Source organism: Dryas octopetala, chromosome 2 (genome assembly GCF_963921425.1).
Source record: "Dryas octopetala chromosome 2, drDryOcto1.1, whole genome shotgun sequence".
Taxonomy (NCBI): domain Eukaryota; kingdom Viridiplantae; phylum Streptophyta; class Magnoliopsida; order Rosales; family Rosaceae; genus Dryas; species Dryas octopetala.
In genome coordinates this window covers 30,167,143-30,190,450 of record NC_141367.1, presented here as the reverse complement: position 1 = coordinate 30,190,450, position 23,308 = coordinate 30,167,143, and the positions used below count along the sequence as shown (strand labels likewise).

General features: G+C 36.3%; 4 protein-coding genes across 4 annotated transcripts; 3 read left to right on the top strand and 1 right to left on the bottom strand.

Annotated features, from left to right (window-relative positions):
* Window positions 1-274: 274 nt before the first annotated feature.
* LOC147295504 (alpha/beta hydrolase family protein) lies at window positions 275-4,370 on the top strand. The gene is made up of 9 exons (XM_086231993.1): window positions 275-750; window positions 883-960; window positions 1,260-1,964; window positions 2,141-2,243; window positions 2,748-2,848; window positions 2,969-3,143; window positions 3,547-3,717; window positions 3,793-3,893; window positions 3,985-4,370. The coding sequence occupies exons 1-9, from the start codon at window positions 403-405 to the stop codon at window positions 4,042-4,044; spliced, it is 1,842 nt and encodes a 613-aa protein (XP_086088119.1). The 5' UTR covers window positions 275-402; the 3' UTR covers window positions 4,045-4,370.
* A 1,446-nt stretch (window positions 4,371-5,816) lies between these two features.
* Window positions 5,817-7,092, top strand: IAA32 (indole-3-acetic acid inducible 32). Its single transcript, XM_086234197.1, has 4 exons — window positions 5,817-6,156; window positions 6,326-6,568; window positions 6,639-6,747; window positions 6,869-7,092. The coding sequence occupies exons 1-4, from the start codon at window positions 5,997-5,999 to the stop codon at window positions 6,915-6,917; spliced, it is 561 nt and encodes a 186-aa protein (XP_086090323.1). The 5' UTR covers window positions 5,817-5,996; the 3' UTR covers window positions 6,918-7,092.
* A 656-nt stretch (window positions 7,093-7,748) lies between these two features.
* On the bottom strand, window positions 7,749-10,601 carry LOC147295502 (Leucine-rich repeat protein kinase family protein). Its single transcript, XM_086232126.1, has 2 exons — window positions 8,906-10,601; window positions 7,749-8,760 (listed from the first exon to the last, which is right to left on the bottom strand). The coding sequence occupies exons 1-2, from the start codon at window positions 10,371-10,373 to the stop codon at window positions 8,090-8,092; spliced, it is 2,139 nt and encodes a 712-aa protein (XP_086088252.1). The 5' UTR covers window positions 10,374-10,601; the 3' UTR covers window positions 7,749-8,089.
* A 3,195-nt stretch (window positions 10,602-13,796) lies between these two features.
* LOC147295501 (Nucleotidylyl transferase superfamily protein) lies at window positions 13,797-18,417 on the top strand. The gene is made up of 12 exons (XM_086233655.1): window positions 13,797-13,986; window positions 14,091-14,189; window positions 14,290-14,374; window positions 14,530-14,599; window positions 14,691-14,751; window positions 14,844-14,897; window positions 15,109-15,265; window positions 15,393-15,489; window positions 15,904-16,013; window positions 16,297-16,403; window positions 16,720-16,830; window positions 16,940-18,417. Exons 1-12 carry the CDS (start codon window positions 13,846-13,848, stop codon window positions 17,054-17,056), a joined length of 1,209 nt encoding a protein of 402 aa, XP_086089781.1. The 5' UTR covers window positions 13,797-13,845; the 3' UTR covers window positions 17,057-18,417.
* Window positions 18,418-23,308: the final 4,891 nt, after the last annotated feature.

The following is a 23,308-nucleotide window of genomic DNA, read 5'->3' as shown; positions in this document are numbered from 1 at the left end:
AGCCATGTTAGTGCGCTGCATCTACACTTAATGGCTTCTAAATGAAAAACTTAATGAAGGTATATAGGCGTCAAAAAATAGTAGTCTAGGCATGTTTTTACAATTTTTTTTAGTTGGGTATCAACTTAAAAAATGATATAAATCTAAAGTAACCATGTGTAATTTGTTAAAAAAAAAAAAAAAAAGTAATAAAGAATAAACTCTGAAAATCAAAAATTTTATTCAGGCCGAAAGCCGAATCCTTAGGTGTCGCAACGAGCGAGCAACTGAAGCAGAAGAAGCCACCACAGCGTCACAACATATCCAAACGCACCAGATCCAGATTTAACCCACACTCGCTCATCGTCTCAACGGCCTCAAGAAATGTTGCGTTGGAATGATAAATAAATAAGCACAATCAAAATGACAGCAATTCAATTCGATATTCGTTGTGCGCTTCTTCACCTAGCATCATCTTCATCATCATTATCTCCATCGTCATCGGCATCACCATCATCATCCACAATTCGGTCTCTCAGTCCCCACCTCATTGCCCTACGCGCCACCGCGGCGCGTAGGTCTCTGTATTCGTCGTCCTGGACAACGCCGTTCAGACCTAGTGCCTTCTCCACCGACGCGGGAGAGGCCGCCTCCGCCGCGGTGAAGCTTCCAGAAAAACCGCCAATATGTACGGCGGACGAGCTTCACTACGTGTCCGTACAAAACTGCGATTGGAGGCTCGCCGTCTGGCGCTACCGCCCTTGCCCCAAGGTATTATTAGATTTTTTCTTAAAATTTGTTTTAATTTATTTAATTGAGACTATTTGTTAGAGTTAATTTATCTACGATTATGAAATGGATTGGATTTGTTTACATACTGAATATTGAAGAATACTAATACAGGCTCCTCAGAGGAAGCATCCATTGTTGCTGTTGTCGGGAGTGGGGACCAATGCCATTGGATATGACCTCTCTCCTGAGGTAACATTTTCCTGAACACAGTTATTATAAATGCCTCAATTAGATTTAGGTTCATTTTTGTAAATAAAAAAAAATTTCACATTTCAGATACTCGTATGCAAAGTTGTTTTTAACGTTTAAGTTTTTTCAACTTTGCAATGAATTAATTGGGTATGTTTGCACTTTCTTTGCTACCTTGCAAAAAGGTCTTTTACTTGAGCTTTTGCCTGGTAGATCTAGTGATGCACGTTTTTTTTTTTTGGGGTAGATGTAGATCCAGTACACACTAACTTCTTACTAATGCATTGGCATATCTGCAGTCTTCATTTGCACGTTACATGTCTAGGCAAGGATTCGAGACATGGATTCTCGAAGTTCGTGGTGCTGGGTTGAGTGTGCATGGATCAAATCGCAAGGAAATTCAGCAGTTCGCCCATGAAAGATCTGATCAGATGGAAGCTGTTTCTAACCGTGCAACTAATGAAGCTTTTTCTGCAGAAAAGCAGTCAAATGGTTTTTCTGGTGCCTCACCATCTGAGACTCCTGTCCAAGAAAAAATATATGAGACTTCAGCTACCAAAGGAGACCCTCCAAATACAACAACAACTGCATGGGATGAATCAAAATCGGTAACAAGGTTGACAAAAAGTTTTACGCAGTTGTCAGAAAAGTTCTCTGGCTTTCTCAGTGAAGGTCAATCCAATATCATGTCTGCTAAGTTACTTGACCAAATTTCAAAACTTCTGGATGATTATACGCTATCTGAGCGTTTTAATGAGATAAGCGATAAGATTTCAAGCCTGTTAGAGACAAACCAAAACTCAGCTATTGCTAGCCAAATCAGGGACCTCAGTCAAAGGCTTGTAAATATCATTGAAGAAGGTCAGCGATCTGTTTCACCTCCATTGTTTGACTTGCAAGAGCGTTTTGCTTCCACACTAGAAGATTTTCAGAAACAACTTGACTTGATAGTGAAGTATGATTGGGACTTTGATCATTACCTGGAAGAGGATGTACCTGCTGTGGTGAGGTGACAATTTATCTTGTTGGAATGCTATCTAATGATTACCCATTTTGAAATAAGTCTTCATAATAAACACTCAATTGGATTATAGATTGTACTCTTTCTTTTATATAGAATCGAATAATTTTTCCTACTTTTTACATGATGAATTTACAGTTTTTAATGTTAACAATACAGATAGAGTATATAATGGCAGAAAGTAAGCCAAAGGATGGGAAGTTGTTAGCTATTGGACACTCGATGGGTGGTATCTTGCTTTATGCAATGCTTTCACGATGTGGTGAGATTACATTGCTTCCCATGCATTTTTTTTTCTTTATTCGGTGAAGTGCACTGCTTTAGTGGCTTGGCCATATATTTTGTTTGACTGGTTGGCTGTCGGTTGTTCTCATGCTGTTCCCCTCCCCCCACTCTTTTTTTTTTTTTTTTTTCTTTTCAGCGCCATCAGATTGATCATTATTTTCCTTTCACAATATAATTGGCAAGTTGGCAACCACTTTGTTTCATAGTCTGGTTGAGAATAATTAAGCTACGTGAGAATTGCTTCACTGTACTGCTAAATGTGAGAAAAGAACAAATAAAATCCATATACCTGGCCAATTGTAGTTTTAAAGGAAAGGTGAGGTGTGCAGTTAGTGGAATTCTGGTCACCTATTGCATTGGTTGAATGCTTCCAGTTTTGGATCCTTTATAGGTTTTTGTACTACTATCTTCATTTCATAAGGCTGTGAAAGCAATGCTCTAGCATATGAATTTGATACATTCATTGATTCTATCTTATAAGGTTGTGAAGGAAGAGAGTCCAAATTAGCAGCTGTTGTAACATTGGCGTCTTCACTTGATTACACGTCTTCAAATTCAACTCTCAAATTGCTCTTACCCCTTGTAAGTGGATGCAAAGATAGTTGTGGAAGATCATCTCTAAATTAATTACAATGACTGTCTTACTTGTAAGCGTAGCTTGAACAATGATAAGAAACTAATGTTGAGGAACTTGTCATACAGGCAGATCCTGCCCAGGCTCTCAATGTCCCAGTTATTCCTTTAGGGACATTGTTAGCAGCGGCTTATCCTCTCTCATACCGTCCTCCATATGTCCTGTCTTGGCTTAACAATCTGATTTCAGCACAGGACATGATGCATCCAGAATTGTTGAAAAAGCTTGTTTTGAATAACTTTTGTAAGTATTCCCTACTGACATGATATACAGTTTTACTTTGTCAATTTCATCAGAGCTATGCAATATTATATGAAATAATGGCTGGTTATTTAAAAAATTATTTCCAGTCAGTCAATTTAATGCATGCTTCCCGCTAATTAATCAACAAGTCCACCATTTATTTTATACTTTTTAAACACACAAAAAGTGTTTATAGGTGGTCCTGTGGGCTGAAAACAGAGGACTCCCTAAGGTTACCTTAAGAAGGGAGAAGTGCCACTAGGATACTAAGGCCAGTGGTATCAATTGGATAATTTAACTATATGATTTTGAACCTTATATTGTTTTCTTTTTTATTGTCTGAATACCTTATATTATTAATCAGTAATAAACAATAAACCTAAGGTACAATTACTACTGGCAGGCACCATACCCGCCAAACTTCTATTGCAGCTAACAACAGCATTCCGGGAGGGTGGATTACGTGACAGGAGCGGTACCTTTTTGTACAAGGATCACATACATAAAAGCAATGTCCCTGTTTTGGCACTTGCTGGAGACCAGGATCTAATATGCCCACCTGAAGCTGTAGAGGGTAAAATCATATCAGAGATTACTTGTGTCTTCTACTTATTTTTTGCTTCTTGCTTATGATAATTTAATGTACCAGAAACTGCCAAGCTAATTCCAGAGCACCTGGTTACATATAAAGTGTTTGGAGAATCCGGGGGTCCACACTATGCTCATTATGATTTGGTGGGAGGCCGATTGGTATGGAGCTTCTCTTCTCTCTCTCTCTCTCTCTCTCTCTCTCTCTCTCTCTCTAACTTATGGGATAATAACTAATTTTTCTGAATTGCAGGCAGTGGAGCAGGTTTATCCCTGTATAATCGAATTTCTCAATCGGTACGACTCAACATGATTGTCTAAACCATGAAACTTAATCACCTACAAGTCATTACTGGAGCAAGCTTGACTTCACAACAGGTCTGAAAAGCCTTTATTGTCGTTATTGAGACACTGAGACACTTCCTGATCATGTTCTCTACGGTAAAGGGTGCACTGAGGCATTTCATGCAGGAAGAGCTCTAAATTCCCGAGCATAAGTAGACATACAGGAGATACTCTTTTTTTTTTTTTGTGTGTGTTGAGGATACACAGGACAGTTCTTTTTACAAAGTAAAACGCAGTTCATCACCACTTGTGGATCAAACTTGTTCATAAAAGGTCATCTATTCTTTTCTTTAACTTATTCTTTGTTTGTTTACTTTCCTGGTGTGCTACATATTACATATAAATATATAAAGGGCTCTGTTCTGACAAAAAAAAAAAACAGAATGGAAGAAAGTATCTGCTTCTACTGGCTTCAGTTTCCGACGGGAGGTTTTCCAGCATTTCATCAGATTCAGCAGGTAGTAGAGAAGCCAACCAACCCAAGTTAGGGATCGAACCCCACGCGGGGCATAGAATATTATTCTCTTGCATTTTATATCTCAATAGTTGTTCATTTTGGGCCGCTAGTGGCAAATTAAGCAAAGCCCTTGTTAGTGACTTCAGTCAATAGCCAGCTATGAGGCCATGACCTTATGTTACTGGCTGGGGTGTTACAGTCGGTCAAGTCGGTCGATTTTCAAAGTATACTTCTTCTTTTTTTTCGGCCAAAAAAGGATACTTCTTTTTAAATAACTAAAAAAGGCTTAATAAACTTTAAAAGGTTACCGAATACCGATCGATCACTATACTCGTAGCTCACCTCCAAATTTATACCCGCTGTGAAGTCATTTTTTATCCTACACTGCAACCAAAATCACACTACACGAGTTGCAAAAAAAAAAAAACTGACTTTTTTAATCCGATATTTATAACGTGGTTGTAGAATCTTTCTGCTGAGAAATAGGATTATTTTAGTCCACGGAGCTGATATCCATCTTTGGTCCGAAGAGCCTATAGTCCAACCCATTAACCTTCATGGGCCGGTGGGTAATACGTTATTGGGCTTCATTTCGTATTATACACATGGAACTATGGAAGCGTGAATTTGGCTTAAGCATTAGGAAAAGAGTAGACAACTATAAGGGGATGCTGGAGCTGGAATGGGATGTAGGGTCCTCACCAGATCGCTGTTCCCTTGAAGACAAACAGTACTGAAATCCAAGAGGTCGGTCAGTCAACAAATAGCACTAAAAAATTAAGTGAAATTGCTCTGCCCTTATATTGATTATTTTGGTGTTTAAGACTTGTATAGTTGTATTTTGTATTGTATATATTATATACTGCTATTTTTTAAATTAATAAAATTCGAAAAGGCTGCCTATTTAATACTACTACTCTGAATCAGTGAGATTTTATGTGCAATAAATAGTATATGGGTGCAACAAGAGACTTTTCACATACTATGTGGTGTTGCAAATTTGCAATGAACACGTATATTATATATGCATGTTTTACTAATTGCACATAAGTGAGTCGACCCAGCTGATCCATGTTATGGTTTGCTTAGTCGGTCTCTGACTCCCTCTTGGATTCCGACCTGAATTGTCGAACCCTTAATTTGTAGCAACCTTAGGATGCAGAATCTAACCAACTTCTGTCAGAATCACATTGACCATCCCTTGTCCTTTTGGTGTTTTGTTCCTAACTTGTGTGTACTTGCATGTCTGTAGCAGCAGAACAAGATAAGCAACAGTGAATAATTGATGGTGGCACCGTGGCAGCAGGCTTTCTGTCTTCCATATTGTTAAATGCCTTTGGCCCACTTGTTCTTGCTTGATATATTTTCACTGCTGCTAATATAAATAAGTATATCTCTACTGCTACTACCCCATGTTGTATGTATGATTCACTAGTCAGCTTCCAAGACTCATTTGTATTTGTATGCTAAATATCTTAATGGATCCCAATGCATCAAGCTTTCTTTTGAACCCCTCAACCTTCCAATCAGTTTATTATGAAGCCAAAGAGAATGATGGCATAATTGATCTTGGTCTTAGCCTCAGAGCTCTGCAACCTGAAACTTACCATCCATCTGGACAATGTACATTCCTTCTTTCCTTTGTTTTCTTTCTTTACATTCTAATCATTACTCATATATAAAACTTGTTTATATAGGAATTCAACTGGTACAGATAATTCACATGATGTTTAATAGGCAATTTTTGTTCTGTTCTGCTTGCTAACATGTGCTAATTGCATTTCTTTTATAGTGGTTAGCTTGGAGGGTTATGATGATCTGATAGATTGGCCCCAGGCTAACCTGAATCTGAAAAATTCAAACATTATAAGAAATATCCCAGAAGATTGTGGTGAGGAGGCAGAGGGAGTCCAAAGCAAGGAGAGGTGGGCTTATGTGAAGGTTAACATGGATGGGATTGTTATTGGCAGAAAAGTTTGTATGCTTCATCATAGTGGTTATTCAAGTCTTGCATTTCAGCTAGAAGACATGTTTGGTAGGTACAAATAATCTCAGAGGGTTGAGGATTTTACAATCAGAAATTAATAAGTGGTTCATTGTTTCAGGTACACAATCCTTATCTGGGCTAAGGTTGTTCCAGGCAGGGTCTGAATTTTCACTGTTCTACAAGGACAGAGATGATAATTGGAGAACTGTTGGTGATGTTCCATGGAAGTAAGTTGGTTACCTAGTACTTAAATTTTGGAATTGGCACTTCCCAGTTTTTTTTTAGATCTGGCATATAGTAAGAGAACATGTTATTCATTCAAGTTTAATTTCTTTTGAATGGTAAAAGGGAATTTGCAGAATGTGTGAAGCGGCTAAGGATTGCAAGGAAGAACTAAGCTCTTGTTCCTGTTCTTTGAAATTTAACTAATTGTTCTTCTCCAGCTCTGTCTCATATTTTCTTAGAGCATCTCTGACTTGGAGAAAATTTTAACTTTGGAAACATTTCAATTACCTTTGTAAGTTGTAACATGTTATATTGTTATTACATATTTAGGGGGGCAGTTGCATACAATGTCCTCATCCAATATATCCATCCATCTTATCTGACAGATTATATTCCCCTTATTTTAATGAAGTTAATTAGTTTAAGGTCCCAGATAATATTTGTTTTCAGGCAGTTGCATACATGGATTAAAACATTCTTGTGCATGTTATAAGGCCCCAAATTATATTCTAAAAGATGAAACTCTACTGCTTTTGTTCATTTATTGCACATTGATAAATTCACTCTGTAACCACTCAAAGCTTTAGCAGAGTTAGACAATAATCAATAATGGACCAAATACATTCCGACAAAGAAGCTCTGTTGAAGTCAATATAAAATGGCATATTAATTACCCATTAAACTCGAAGGACAGCTAGAATCTCCTTGCAGATTGACTAAATAGATTGGTGGAGTCCACTCCCCACTCCCTATATTCGCGCTAAATGATTGGTAACCACAATATACTAATCCTACTATTCTGCAAAGCGATAGACAAGAACAGTTGGAAGACACTTTTAATTCATTTGCTAAAATAAGATTAAGAATAATAAAGATGAGCTTAAGAGATAAGATAATGGTGCTGAGGATCTAACAAAGTTGAGGTATGCATTCATGCTTTGGTCTATAATCGTTATAATCTTCTTCCTCCATCGTTTAATGGTTATTTGATTGAATATTAGGGTAAGGAACAACAAACAAATGATTTGACTTCATTAACCTACAAGAACAACAAGATACAAAAGGTCTGCAATAAAAGCATGAAGACATCCTTCACATATATGCAAAATCCAGTTAACACTGCTCTTATAACAGACCTACCCCCACCTAGCTCTAACAAATGACAGAAGAAAAAGTAGAGAATCTTTACTGTCAAAACGCCTACGCCAAATACACAGATTACAAATAACATCATTATCTCTTCATTGTCACAATCATAACCCGTGTCATATTTTCACTAAGATTGAACTAACACAAACATCAAGCTTCACATGTGGATTGAATTCACCACTATCTAGATATCTCTCAAACAGCAGGTGTGGCCAGCCTCTCCAGAGCATCAGAAATATGCCTCATAATTGGTCTCCTTTCAGGGCTGCTATGAACGCAGGCCATTGCAATCTTCAAAACTGCAATCATCTCTTCCTCCATTTCTACATCTTGCATTAAATGTGGATCTAAAACATCTATCAGAGGCTTCTTCTCTTCAATGCAGACCTGAATCCAATGAACTAGGTCCATTTCTGAAGTACCCACTTGGACTATTGGCAATCTTCCAGTAATCATTTCAAGTAAGATTACCCCATACGAATAAACATCCCACTTCTGTGATGGCTTCACCACTTTCAGAGCTTCTGGAGCCTGATAACAAGATCCCAAATTACTAGATGAACTAATTACAGTAGCTTCACCGATTGCACTCTTTTGTTGCTTTTCTTGTGGTTTTTCTGTGGCTGTCCGATTGGATTGCAGTGTCGGGGACCCTCCAGCTATATTAGCAAGGCGTCCGAGTCCAAAATCAGAAATGCATGGTTCCATGTTCTGTCCAAGCAAAATGTTATTGGGCTTCAGATCTCCATGGACATATTTTTTGGGGCTAAACTCATGCAGATAGACCAAGCCTTTTGCAATTCCTTTCATGATTTTCAATCGAACAGACCACGATAGTGGTGTAAATGATTCCATTCCTGGCTTCCCTAATGACATACCAAAACAATCAAATCAACAAAAACAACATTGGGCAAGAAAAATATAAGGGGAGGAAACCTGAGAGAGAGATATACAACTACCATTATGAGAGTACAAATAACAAAATTGGGCAAGAAGAAATTGTCAACTTACCATGAACAGCGGTGGAAAGGTTGCCATTAGGTATATAGTCATATATCAGCAGCTTTTCATCGACAGACCAGTAATAAGCCTTTAGAGTAACAACATTAGGATGCCTTAGCTTCCCAATTGCTTCTACTTCTGTCTGAAATTCCTTAAATCTCTGAGAGCCCCCTTCACCCAATCTTCTAACTGCTAAGGTAAGTCCATCTTCAAGCACGACTTTGTAAACAATTCCAATTCCACTTTTTCCAAGAACAAAAGCAGATGCCTTGAGAAGTTCATCTAGATCAAATGCCACTTGTGTATCCAATGGCACTAGATCATACTGCTCCATATTTTCTGATAAAGTCTCCGATTCATCTTTCCTGAAGCACAAGCACTCCTTCCTTCCCTTAACTCCCTTATTAAAAGCATAACCATTTTCATCCTTAACCTTACTACAAGCACAAATCCTGGTATAACAATATGAGAAAAGCAGCCCAACAAGGCAGATACCAATTATATCACTCACTACTATTGCAATCACAGCTCTTTTACTTAACCCTCTTGCTTTCTTTCCATCATCAGAATCCTGCGGGGGGAAGTTATCTGGCAGAAATGGAATTGAGGATGGCGAACTTGCACCAGGAGTTTCTGAAGAACAGGGGTTCTTCAATGGGGGGCCACAAAGACCAGGATTCCCAATGAAAGCAGTTGGTCCTCTGTTCATTAGAGCACCATTTTGGGGTATTGGACCGCTTAAATTGTTATAAGTGAGATCAATGTAAACCTTCTCAGGAAGGTTTCCAAGGCTAGCTGGGATTGCACCAGAAAATAGATTGTGAGACAAATCAACAGTGCCTTGCAAGCTAGACAAATTTCCCATATCATTAGGAATTGAGCCATTGAATTTATTGAAAGAAAGATCAAGTTTTTCCACAGAAACCAAACTAGTACCAAACCCATCTGGTAGAAAACCAGTGAAATTGTTCTGACTAAGATCGATGGTTTTGAGTCTCTTGCATTCTACAATTGATGAAGGCATTGACCCATTGAAGAAATTCTGTGATAAATCTAAGGTTTGAAGGTACTTGAGCTTACCAATTACATTTGGCACAGGTCCAGATAAGGAATTTCCATAAAGGACCAAACTTTGTATCCCCAGGGCTTCAAAAAGCTCAAGTGGCAAGCTTCCATACAACTTATTGTTCCTTAAATTTACGTGGCGGAGCTCAGAGAGAGACCCCATTGCAGAAGGAAGAAACCCATAAAGTTTCTTCTTTGGAATGCTAAGAGACACAACTCTTTGTTCCTTGCATGTAATCCCATTCCATGTACACGGGTTCGCATCAGAAGAGTTCCAGTTACTCAGAGACCCAGAAGGGTCTTCTGTAATGGACTGCTTGAAAGACAAAAGCGCATAGCCTTCATCATTCAAAGAACCCACCAGGGCATGAGAGTTGCAGAGAAGCAGAACCACAAAAACCAAGTAAAACATTTCCAGCAGAAAATTGACCTTTGGAACAAATCTAAATAACAAAGTTAGAGTTCAAAGGGATTACCTTTCTGTATGACCAAGTGAAGGCTGTGGAGAAAGCTGAGAGAGACAATGGAGGTGAGAGAGCTAGGGGGGTGGGAAATGTGAGAGCCTTGACAGTGATGGAGAAGAGAAGGGAAAGCGTTGTGGAACGCTAAAGGCTCAGTAAGCAAGACCTTGGGAAGAGATAATTAGAGAAAACTAAACGAAAATGGCAAAAGAGAAGGATGGTTTGGGAATCTATATGGTACTGTTAATTAATCCCTCCAATCTCCCACCCTATGCAATTTATCGCGATATTTTTTATGGAAACAGTTCTTTCATTCATGGGGACATTTCCATTAAAGTTTTGGTAGATTACAAAACTAAAGGCTAAAGCCATTTTCTATTTCACAAGTGGTGAAAAAACATCTGGTTATAAAGAAAGAACCAAATGAAGAAATATCAACTAGGAAAAATTTGGAAGGTTAAATTATTTTCTAACTAACAAAACACACACCCTTTTTCTAGAAACTACTATGAAATGAATCTTTAATTTTTATTAAAAAAAGAAAAAAAGAAACAGACTAGTATGAAATGAAAAAGAGGCAGAGCTAGCTAATGCATTAGACAGTCATGATCGTCTCACACTGGTTTACAAACCGTTGGGGGAACATATTATGATTATGGTCACTATGTGACCCAACAATGACCCTATTAAATTCATTGGGAAGACAAAGACCAAATACAAATTCCTATAATTATAATAAACTAATGGCTTGCCAATGTTAATGTAAGCAGTAAGCACAACACTAGCTAGCTCTTCTGCTGACACGGCAGTAAACGAAAGAGTACACTTGTATTAAAGAATAGCACACTTGTTAAAGGGGGATGTCTCGCGATATGGAATTAGATGGCGAGAAATTGACATGTGAACTAGAGACTAGAGTGTACAGAGGAGCCGTTTGTCAGTGGTGAACCCCACTTCCCACTTTATAAGACTTTATAGACTGCATGTCTATGTAGGGGAGGTGGGATTTTATACTTTATATAGGGAGACTAGATTCTAGAGAGTGTGGAGAGAAAATTATTCATTTTTGAGGGCCTTACATGTAAATTAAAATTTAAGTGTGGGGTAATTGGGTGGCCCCGACTTTTGTTTAAAGCCTAAAGGACATGGTCTCCGCTCACATCAACCACTTACACAGTACACAACACCAACTCACCAAATTCTCCCATTTGCTTATGTTAAGAAGCTTATGACAAGAAAAAAACCTTATAATAAGAATGGCCAAATTTTTTATTTATTAATTAGTCACAATATATAATTTTTTTTAATCATAAACCCAAATTTCTAATCTATTTATTTTTAAGCTATAAAAAAAAATTTCAAGCCACAATAAAAAAAAAAATCAAATATAAAACATTCAATACTATTCAAACTCAAGCATATCCAAGTTTTAGTTTAGTTTTTTTAATTCTTTTGATAGTTTAGAGTTTATGGTATAATCTTTAGAATGTAGGACTAAAGCCCTAAAACTTTAAATATGAAGTTATAAAACCTAAACTCTAAATATTTAAACCTTAAAACAATAATACATTATTCAAAAAAGTGTAATTCTACAAAAATTACACTTTGTATCATAATAAAATAAAGTGTAACTCTTTATATACTACATCATAACAAAATAAAGTGTAACACTATGAGGGTTACATAAGGCGTCGGAAAAAAAGTTTAATTTTAAATTACTCTTTATGGTTTAAAAATAAATAAATCTTTTACGTAGATTTATGCGTAAAACTTACAATTTTTTGTGATTTTTTGCTAATTTACTTAAAAAAAAAAAAAAGCTTTTAATAAGAGTTGTAATAAACTAGCTAATTTGGAAAAGCATTGTAGGACTATAGGATGTATCTGGCATTTAATTAGTTAATAAGTTTTGGTAGCTAAACATATTGTTGATGCACGCATGAGCCCTGTAAGTCTGTGAAATTACCATATACAAGTATTGCTTTCTCTTTGCTCGGGAAAAACACCCAAGAAAAAAAAAAGGTAAAATAATTAGTTGAGCGTTGACCAACACTTACAATGAGGCGAGCGTGGCAATTTAATTTCTGAATGCCCACCAGGCTCCAGCAGAAAAGTAGCATGTAAAATAGTTTCTTTACCTTTAAGGCTTTAATTAAAGATTTAAAGGAACCTTTTCTCCACCCATCTGTCTGTTTCTTTTTTCTGGGTAAATTGGGTGGCATCTATCTGTTGCTACCTTACAAATAGAGTGCATGATTACTGATAAAAGTCACCAACAGATCACACCTGTGAAAAATGAATTTTTGTTGGGAGCACGGACAAATTCATATGAAATATATATTATCAGCAGCTACCCTCCAATATACTCTCTCTATATAAACTACGAGACATTTCAATACTCCATCATATACACCTACGTACTATTTATTGAATAACTAGAACAAAACTTATCTCAGTACTTGGTTGGAAGAGCATCTCCAACCCCCTTTCACAAACTCATGTCTTTTTTTATCTTTTTATTCAATTTATGAATGAACAATATTTGTTTCAGTCTCTGGTTAGAGGAACTCTTCCAACTTCCTCTTACACAAATATATTTTTTTAATCTTTTAATTTTTTATTTATTTAGAATGAAAAGATAAAAAATGACATGCTTTTATAAAAGGGAGTTGACCAGAGATTGAACAAAGTATTGTTCTTTAGAAATTAATTTTTTATTTATTAAAAAAAAAAAAGACCAAAAAAAAAAAAAGATGCTCATATGAATAGGGTTAAAGGAGCTCCTCCAACTACAAATTGAGGCAAGCATAATTCGAAAAACTATACCCTAGTAGAGAGAGGCATATCCTTAAAAAGAATTAATGATCAAATAAATGTTTGCATGTGGGTGCAATTGTAGCGTTTGCACTACAGATAAAACCTTAAATATATTATATATATACAAGTGTAAATTTGGTAACCTTATTATGTCAAACGCATGATTTTTGATATACATGTTTTTGATATATATAATTTGTCTTTTAAAGCAATTAAGATAAGATCGTCAAATAATTATTGAGTTGTGTGGATGGATTCGATTGATACACAAATTGAAACTTTGGAACGGACCTCCATCTATTTCGCATCAAAATCATCAAATCTCCCATGCCAATCACACGACTCGCTCCCGTCAATCATGTCAAGCAGTACAGAATTTCTTCAACGACAGAGCTGCGTGGGACTGACCAGATCATTGGGCCTTAATTGGGTTTGGGTTTATCAATTATGGGAAGGGGTTGGCACGGGCCAGAGCCCATTAAGAGAATTTGGGCCTTGGGCGAGTGGGGAGCCGTAATTGAATGGTAAAAGTCGTTAACGACGACGCCGTTTAGAGCTGTCATCGACCGCGGACTTGCAGACAGAAGAAAAGACCGATCGAGAAAGATGGATGATAGAGAAGGAAGAGAAGAGAAGAAAATGACGGAGGGTTTTGTGGGTATGAGTGTGAGAATGAGAGCAGTAGTCGAAGCCATTCACTCAAGTCCCACGCAGTCTGTCCTCTATCTCTCTGGCGGAGCCTCTCAGGTCTCTCTCTCTCTCTCTCTCACGTATTTATACGCAGCTTTTTTTAATTAAACAGGTTTAATGAAAAATTGATCAAAATTAATTAAGAGTAATAAATCAATCAGGCTCTACCGTGGCTACTCTCTGTTCCTGGAGCCTCAAACACAGTCCTAGAAGCCGTGGTGCCTTACTCCAGAATGTCTATGATCCAATTACTCGGCAAGGTCCGTCCTCTCTTTAATTTTCTTCAATTTCTCGCTCCAAATTTGATAATTTGACTTTCTTCTTAAAAACAAAAGAGAATTGCTTGATTTGTTGGTGCAGATTCCGAACAAGTTTTGTAGCCTACACACTAGTGAGGAATTGGCTTTGTTGGCCTACAATCGCGCTCTCAAGCTCTCCACACCAGGTTATTACTAATTCACATCACTATGTTTATGTACGTTCATACCTGCATACTAAATTGACGAACACACACACACACACACACACACACACACAATGTTTATAGGTATATAGAATGCAACTTGTGATTTGATATGGCATCTTTTGTGTATGCAATAGGTTTCCCAGTTCTTGGTGTGGGTTTCACTGGTTCTTTGGCTACCTCACGTCCGAAACTCGGGGACCACACGTATTGTTTGATTGGTGTCACTTTATCTCCGTGCTTGGTTAACCTTCCCTTGCTTAGCTACTTAGCTTCTTGCTTTCTTCCTGATGTATAGGTTTCACTTGTCAACGAGGACTTCTGACAGACTTTGGGTATCAACGGTGACCCTTTCTAAGGTGATTGTGTGATTTATTTTGGTATCAACGGTGACCCTTTCTAAGGTGATTGTGTGATTTTCTTATATCCTGTTTTCTTTTTATCATTCTAGGGTTTGCGAAATCGAGAGGAAGAAGATGTGGTTACTAGTCATCTTTTACTCAAGGTGTGTGAGAAAAGAAGAAAAAGATGATTATCAACATCTATGCTGTTCATCTTAGCACATATTATTTTGGAGACCTTATAAATAGGAAGTGAATATTTACCAGCATAATACCTCCCCCTTTATTAGCTTCATATTTTTGCTAAATGTGACTTGCTTAAACTCATCTTTTAAATTTGTTTCTTATGCAGCCTTTCTATCAATTTGGTTACAGGCAATAACAAATGCATGCAAAGTTCCTGGAACATTTGTCTCAGGGCTCACCGAATCTGAAGTAGTTGATGAAAGTGAGAAGCAGTTCAGTGAAGATGAAGAGTTAGAGCAACTTATAAATGGGCAAATATGCTTCAAGGTTTATCCGTTTTCAAGTGGTATGTACATCAATGTTACATTTTGGTTCAATCAACTTTAGCACAATATGCACTAGAGTCATACGTGTGTCAGTGTGTTCCTGGTCTTGTGTGCATGATGCTTTATTTATCATCAACTGTTTTGCAGGGCCGCATAGGCCAATTGCAGAAAGGAAGATAATACTGTCGGGTTCTTTTAATCCATTGCATGAAGGTCACTTCAAGCTCTTGGAGGTTGCTACTAGGTACAATAACTTGCTTTAACTGCAACTCTTCATTCTATTTGTTTTCTCCAAAATTTTCATCCGCGTTTTCTGACACTGTTTGCATCATCCTTGGCATTTCTTCTGTTTTAATTGCACTGTTTCTCCTGGATTTGCAAATGGATGTATACACATACGCAAACACATATATCATATCACTTGCAAATCATTTCGGTAAATAATGGTAAATGTTGGCGAATAAAAGCTAAAGTGATATCTCAGGACTCAGAATTAAAAAGGTATAGCAGTAAGTAAACATATTTTAAAATTGAAATTGATATAAACCTTTCAGAATAAGCATCTACATTGTACCCGATTGTCACTATTGAAACATTTGACCTATATAATTGAGAATGCATATCTAATACTGCTTATCAATCACTCATTTCTATGCAGCATCTGTGGCAATGTCTACCCATGCTTTGAAATATCAGCAGTCAATGCTGACAAACCTCCACTTTCAATATCACAAATCAAAGATCGTGTCAAGCAGTTTGAAAAAGTTGGTGAGGCTTATTATCTATGTCAATTCTTTTTCTTTTCCTTGGATGTGGAGGGATAATGAGCCATGATATGTGATGAGTGAGCAAAATTTTCCGAGGATATCTTTTCACACGTTATACATGCGTACACTATGGCGGAAATTGTGAGGAATGTATGCATTCTCTTGGGTAGCATAATTTAACAAAAGATTTAGTCCTTTTCCATGTTAAATGGTTTCCCTGCAAATTATTAGCATTTCATAATTAATTTGGTTTATAACTCTTAATTTTTCTCTTTGAGTGGCAGGAAGAACAGTAATTATATCCAATCAGCCATTTTTTTACAAGAAAGCTGAGCTTTTCCCAGGCAGTGCGTTTGTGATAGGTGCTGACACAGCAGCAAGGCTGATTCATGTATGTTATTTGGACAGAAGTCTAAGCAATTATAATGCATGGTTCTCTTATAACATTTGTATTTGGACATGCAAGCTGAAGTTTTTATATGGAAGGATTTTATCACCGCCTTAACAAATCAAAATATCAAATCTATCTAGTATAACCATATAATCACCTAACATGCGCAAAACATGCCATTAGGTGGTTTAATAATATGTAAAAATATTACTTTTTCTGATTTCATGATTTTCGAGATATCTGGTAATCTCTGCATTGTGAATGAAAGCATTGCATTTTATATATGATTTTGCAAGTTAATTTACTTCCTTTCCAGCCCAAATACTATGAAGGGGACTACAGGAAGATGCTGGAAATACTTCTAGGATGCAAGAAAACGGGATGCACCTTTCTTGTGGGTGGTCGTAATGTAGATGGTGTTTTCAAGGTATGCTCGCATTTATATTAGGAGCTTGATAAAACTACCAGCTCATCTCTGACCTTCGATTTTACCATTTTATGAAAGTTCTTAATTCTGCTTTATAATACCTTCCCAGGTTCTTGAAGATTTTGAAATTCCAGAGGAGTTAAGAGATATGTTCATCTCAATACCAGCAGAGAAGTTCCGCGTGGACTTATCCTCCACTGAAATCAGGAAAGGACTTGGAAAGTAAATGTTGCAGTGGCTTAGGGAGAAAAAGGAAAGGCTACAGTGGCTTCTGCCGACAACATTTGATTCTGCAAAGTATTGCTGACTTGTGTATAACCTGAGTGAATAAAAGGCGATACAAGAGTATCATATACTTAAAAATAATTTTGTGTGTAATTTGCTTAAAGGGAAAAGAAAGGAAAATAGAAAATAAGAAAATAAAACGTTGGGCGGTTTCCAGAATAAGATAAACATTGGCTAGAAAGATTTGTGGATCAAACTTCTGTATTGGACTCTCTGGTGTACCTTATCTTTTACAGGAATATATATATTCCTCATCGGAGGTGGTCCCTTTTACCATGAAATTTTTTCAATTATTTTTTATTTGGTAATATTGAGTTGAAATTTGCTAAATGGAACAAGCAGAAGCATCGTTGTGGTGGTAAGAGGCATCTAATGAACTTGATGATTTTTTCTTTTTCTTTGTTTTTTTGGTCAGAGGTTTAATAGTTAATGTATGCTAACAGATGTGACTTACTCATGGCAACATGTCAGCCACTGAAATCTTAAACCCAGATAAGAAGCCTCTCATTGGCATTAGAATATTCGTTATCATGATAAGTGCAATAACGATTTGTAATAATTATCATTGAAAATAAACCATTTAATCAAACCCACAAAAATTAACAAAAAGAAAAAAAAAAATCTTACAATATTGTCTTGTACCTGTTGCCTATGTCCGCGACCAATTTGTACCTAAATTAGGTAGTCTGCTTTCTCGCAAGTCACAACAATATATATATATATGGTTCTCATATAGATAACAAATGGTATATCCTAGGAATAATGGAAACAGCTAGCTAGCAGGAGATGAAACCTAGTACTGCAACATTGTTTTCTTCAAAGTTGAAGTTGATGGTCTTGTGCTGTAAGTAGGCTATGGAAATGAATTCAAGCACCGCAGGCGGCGCCGCAGCCTCCAGCGGCGCAAGTTGAACCGTAAGTATCGGTGTGGGTGGTGGAGGAGGATTTGTCTTTGGGTGCACCATCTGCGCAGGAGAAGATGATTGCTGAAACAAGAGTCAAGGTGACCAAAGCTGCCCAGAATATGAGATAAACTGCGCTGCTTATACTCTCGCCCCTGCCATCTCCATCATGCCCTCTTGCCAACTCTTTCCAATCTCTCACCATATATATCATATATGATCGATATAGCTTCTCTCTCTCTTAATTTGTGTACAAATATATGGCTGCAGCCAATCTTATATAGCTACTATAGGTCGTTGACCAAAAAAGTATGAATGGTGATAGGAGTTAGTACGCTGACTAGCCACGCCAATTTTATCAAAAAAAAAAAAAAATTAGCGTGTTTCTTTTGTATGAAATCAAATTATCAATGCAAGACTCATAGCCAGAACCCTCTCATATATAAATTAAGTGACCAATCACAGTACTGCGCCGTATTGGAAGGGTGTATGGTCATTGGTCAACCCCATATATAATTGTCCCGAAATTTTGAGTGGATTTATTTATTGACGACAGAACGGACCACATAATCATATATAGCTGTACAAATACAATGACTATAAGGAAAAGCCAGGTTTGGATCAGTTGGAGTGTTGACTTGGAGGGAGGGACATCCCCAAATTTCTTATATATCTCTCATCAAATTTAAGCCGGCTTTCTTTACTAAACATATATGTTAAAAACTAAGAAAGTAAGAGTGATCTAGTTTCTCAATTTAAACTAAGGAGGGATCCGCAATTGTGGCAATTCATCAAGGTTGACAATGCAGGTTTTCCTCTCAACTCATGTGAATTCTGATGTGCCCCATTTGCATTTTATTATATTTACTAAGTGATGCTAGATATATTATATTTTTTATCCTACATTGGATTTCACATTTCTAGATGAAACTCACCTATACATAAATTTCATATTTATTAAAAATATTATATCTATGTCGTATAAAAATGTAAATAGAAAATAGTAGTCGGCATTACATGTTCATTCATGTATTTATTATTATTTATAATACAATTCATGTATAATATAATATGGAGAGTCACATCAAGGATGGGTGGCGACGTGGCCTGTAAGTAAAATTTCCACAAATTTTTGGTAGATAAATAAATTTATTTTAAAAAGAGCAGCAAAACTGTAGGCCCAAAAACAGGCCTATAGAACAGCAGCCCACAATAATAAAACAACTGGGCATCAGCCCAAACACGCAACCGACAAGAAAACAAACAAACAGAATCAAACCAGCCCAAGAGAGCAACTGCACAGCAGAAAGCCAGAAAGCACAGAACAAGGAAAGAGGCAGAGCCAGCCAGCCAACCACCAGCAACACAACACTCATAGCAAGGTTAGCTGCATATCAGTTGGTTGATTTAAGCTTAATAAATGGAGCATCTAACAAATGAATCGTACACCATACATGCACCTGACTTTATTATCGATGAAAATTACACTTGTTACCGATAGATCAATAAGCCAAGGTTTCCGTGTTTGAAGTTATACGTCAGGTTCACGTGGAATACAACGAAGAAAAGTTGACCAAGTAATATGAGCTTCTTAGTCTGGATTTTCGCACGGAAACAAAACTACAAAGATAGCAAACTAGTGTTGGAATGTTGAACATAATTGTTTTCTTCGTCACTCCCAATGAAATACTATATATACCACGTGCATCCATTATATATAGTCAATTTTTTGCGTCAGACTCAAAATACAAAATCACACATGTTACATTGACGTTTGTCAATAAATTAAAATTAGTTTCTAACCTAATATCATAAATGTAGTTTATGGATAGCTCAGTTTGGAAGGACTGTATAATTATCTATAATGCACTTAAATTTGATCTCTCATCTCCCAACTAAAAAAAAATATATATATAATATCATAAATTATTCAAATATCAATTTTATTCGGGGGCTAAAATTTAGTTTTCTGTAATATTAACTGTAATTATCACTTATAAGTATTCGATACATTTTGATAACGATACAGCTAGCGTTTCATAAACCAAATCATATATTTGACTTATTGTGGTTGCAAGAGAATAAATTTCATTTCCAGGATAATCTTGTCAGACCAATATAACATCGGAACTAGCGTTCTATAGGAAGGTTGACGGTGCCAAAAGTAATAAGGTTGATTGTCTTATTCATTTCTCAATTTAATTTCCTAATTTACGGTATTTACCTTTCAATTAAAATTTAACTTTCTTATATTATTGCAAAGAAAAATATATATCTTGTTAAAAGAGAAAAAAGAAAAAGAAAAAATGCCTTGATTCTTAATATGTAAGATTTAAAACTCTAGATAATTCTCTCTTTCATCTTCCTTTTTATGTCTAATTATGTCGTTATGCAAACTGTTAAGAGTAATGTGGAGCAATGCCCCACATTTAAAAACTAGAGCTTAGCACATGTGCTTATAATTCTTGGACCTCTCCACTCATAGCCAATTAATTTTGGGTTGGATGCTCTAATTCTATCATGGTATCAGAGCTTGGTTATCCGCGTATAAGGCCCAATGGCCACACGTGCTCCCACGTCACCCAATACAATTTGTTCACGTGTAAGGCTCAAAAATCTCTCCACACGTGCGGGGGTGTGTTAAGAGTAATGTGAAACAATATCTCACATTGGAAAACTAGAGCTTAGCATATGTGCTTATAAGTTTTGGGCCTCTCCACCCATAACCAATTGATTTTGGGTTGAATACTCTAATTCTATCACGGGTTGAATGCTCTAATTCTATATGGCCACTATTTTCCCCCTAGCTACTAAGATCATGACAACATGTTGAAGGTGATATAATTTATCCAACATTTCTACCGAATGATCGAATAGTTTACAACCACACGTAGGCCGTAGCATCATTAAATCAAGATATATATGATTCAACATCAGCACCAAAATCAAAGACCAATTTAGATGGACACCTACCTCCCACATAAAAGGTTCTTAAACTGCATAAAACAAACCATTTTATCTCATTCTATTTTGCCAAATATTCTTTGAGCGATAATAGATTACACATTTTGACTGAGGTTTGTTGGAGGAATACAAAGACTAAAATTTTTCTTTTAATTAACCATTGGACATTAGAGAGAAAAAAGAAGACGAGGAGAGAGATATATTTATAATAGAATAGGAGGAGTGCTCTAAACCTAACTAGTTAGCAAGCTAATACGAATCTAACCATGTTTTTGAGTTTACCACATAACTAATCTCATAATCCGAGTCATCAATTATTTAGGCCCTACATCAAAGATCATCATTGCAAAAAATCAACTAAATTAAAAATCATGTAGTTATCTAATTGAGATCAAATAAATAGACAATCAATATTTTCAATAAAAGCATATAAATAATAATTATTATAATCAAATGGCTAAATGACTTCCAATTTTGGAGATTTTTTATAAGGATGATCTTTGAAGTAGGACTTAAAAAATAGACGGTTCGGATTTTAAGATTATATTGTGTAGTGGGTCCAACATGGTGGTTAGCTTTATATTAACTTACTAACCAGATAGTTTTAGAGCATTCTTGATAGAATAGAAAATTCAAAAATCTTATAAAGTTTTTTAAAAAAATTGAAGGGTAAATTTGGAAATTAAATTGATAAATTCAATATAAAAAAATAGAAAATAAAAAAAGTGCAAAATTACATTTAAGGAGTGCCAATAACATCTTTTTAATTTATAAATGTACACATCAATAATGCTAATTGTTTTACATTTTTTTTTCCACATTTGTATCCCACCTGATGTGTCATTACTTTACTAGAATAGTATTTTATTTTATTTTATTTTATTTTTAGGTTTTATTTTTAAATTTTTAGTGTCTAATGTATAAATGCAATGTAAGATAGTATAAAATTATGGTATAAAAATGTGGTAAGTGTAGCATTATTGATGTACACATATGTCCAAGTGAGATAAAACTCAGTTTTTTATGTTTTGTCAGTTACCAATAGATGTTTTTTTTTGTTTTGTCAGTCGACACCAATAGATAGTTTTTAATGAAACATAAAATTTCAGACTCTCCCATCTGTATGGGCAATATTTGTAACCACGAGACTGACTAACAAGTAATTGACAAATTCACAGGTTAATTCTTCAATTAAAAAGAATTTCAAGACCCTATATTGTAAGTTTGCAACTTTGTTTTGGGGCTTCAAGTTGAGCTCGCGGTTGGGAGTGACACGGGTCAATATTGACACGTGTATCGACCCCCTATCCGACATGTAGACGGTAGATACGCCGAAGACTATAAGACTATGGGATAAGCTATACGGCAAAGAGACAAAATACTGATGAAATTAAGTTGTGAAATGCAGTCGAAAAGCGAATTTCAATAAAGCAACACATGCACAAGTTAATTGGAACCCGCCAGAAAAGCATCCAATTAGTCGTTTTTCTGTTGGTTTTGGTTCCCTCTCTCTCATGCATATTGATATCCTAGTGTTACAATTCTAGTCTGGATCAAAAAAGATTCAACATCTAGCTCTGTTGACACCTCTCTCTCTCTCTCTCTAGTACTGGAGCCAGCCACGTGGCGGTTGCCCATTATGCGAAACATGGTGAGGCATCAAGTGCCGGAGTGGGAAATTGCCGCCGCCGACACCGAGAAGGATGATCTGCAGAGTTTTCGTTATGAAGATTTTGGAGTAGTTGCTACTCATCATTCTGTTGTCCCTGTCCCTCAAACTACGGCAGCAGCAGCAGATACTTTTCCACAATTATTTGAGGATTTATCCATTATTATTCAGACGGATGAACCAACAGTATTACAAATGCAGACCACACCTATTGATATTAATGTTTTGTCTCAAAAACAGATTTTATATGATAATCACTTGGACAAGGGACAATCCAGTGGAAGAATTAAAACCACATCTGCTCATATGGTCCGTACAAATTAATATTTAAGTCTCTCTATAGATCAATCAATTAAGCTTCATTTGGACATGAAAGATGTCATTTTGCTAACTTGGGTATTATTATTTTCTCAACTCTTTTTTGTTAGGAGATTAAACCAGTGCCTGGAAAATCTAAGCAAAAGCAAGACGAACAGCCCAGAAGATCACGTGCTGCTGAACTACATAATATCTCTCAGAGGGTGAGCCTGTAGTACTGCTGGAGAACCTTAATTTCTTAAATATGTTTAATTTATGAATACACTAATTAATTAACTTGTTTTAATCAACTAGCATGCACTTGTTTTGAGCAGAAGCGTAGGAGCAGAATCAAGGGGAA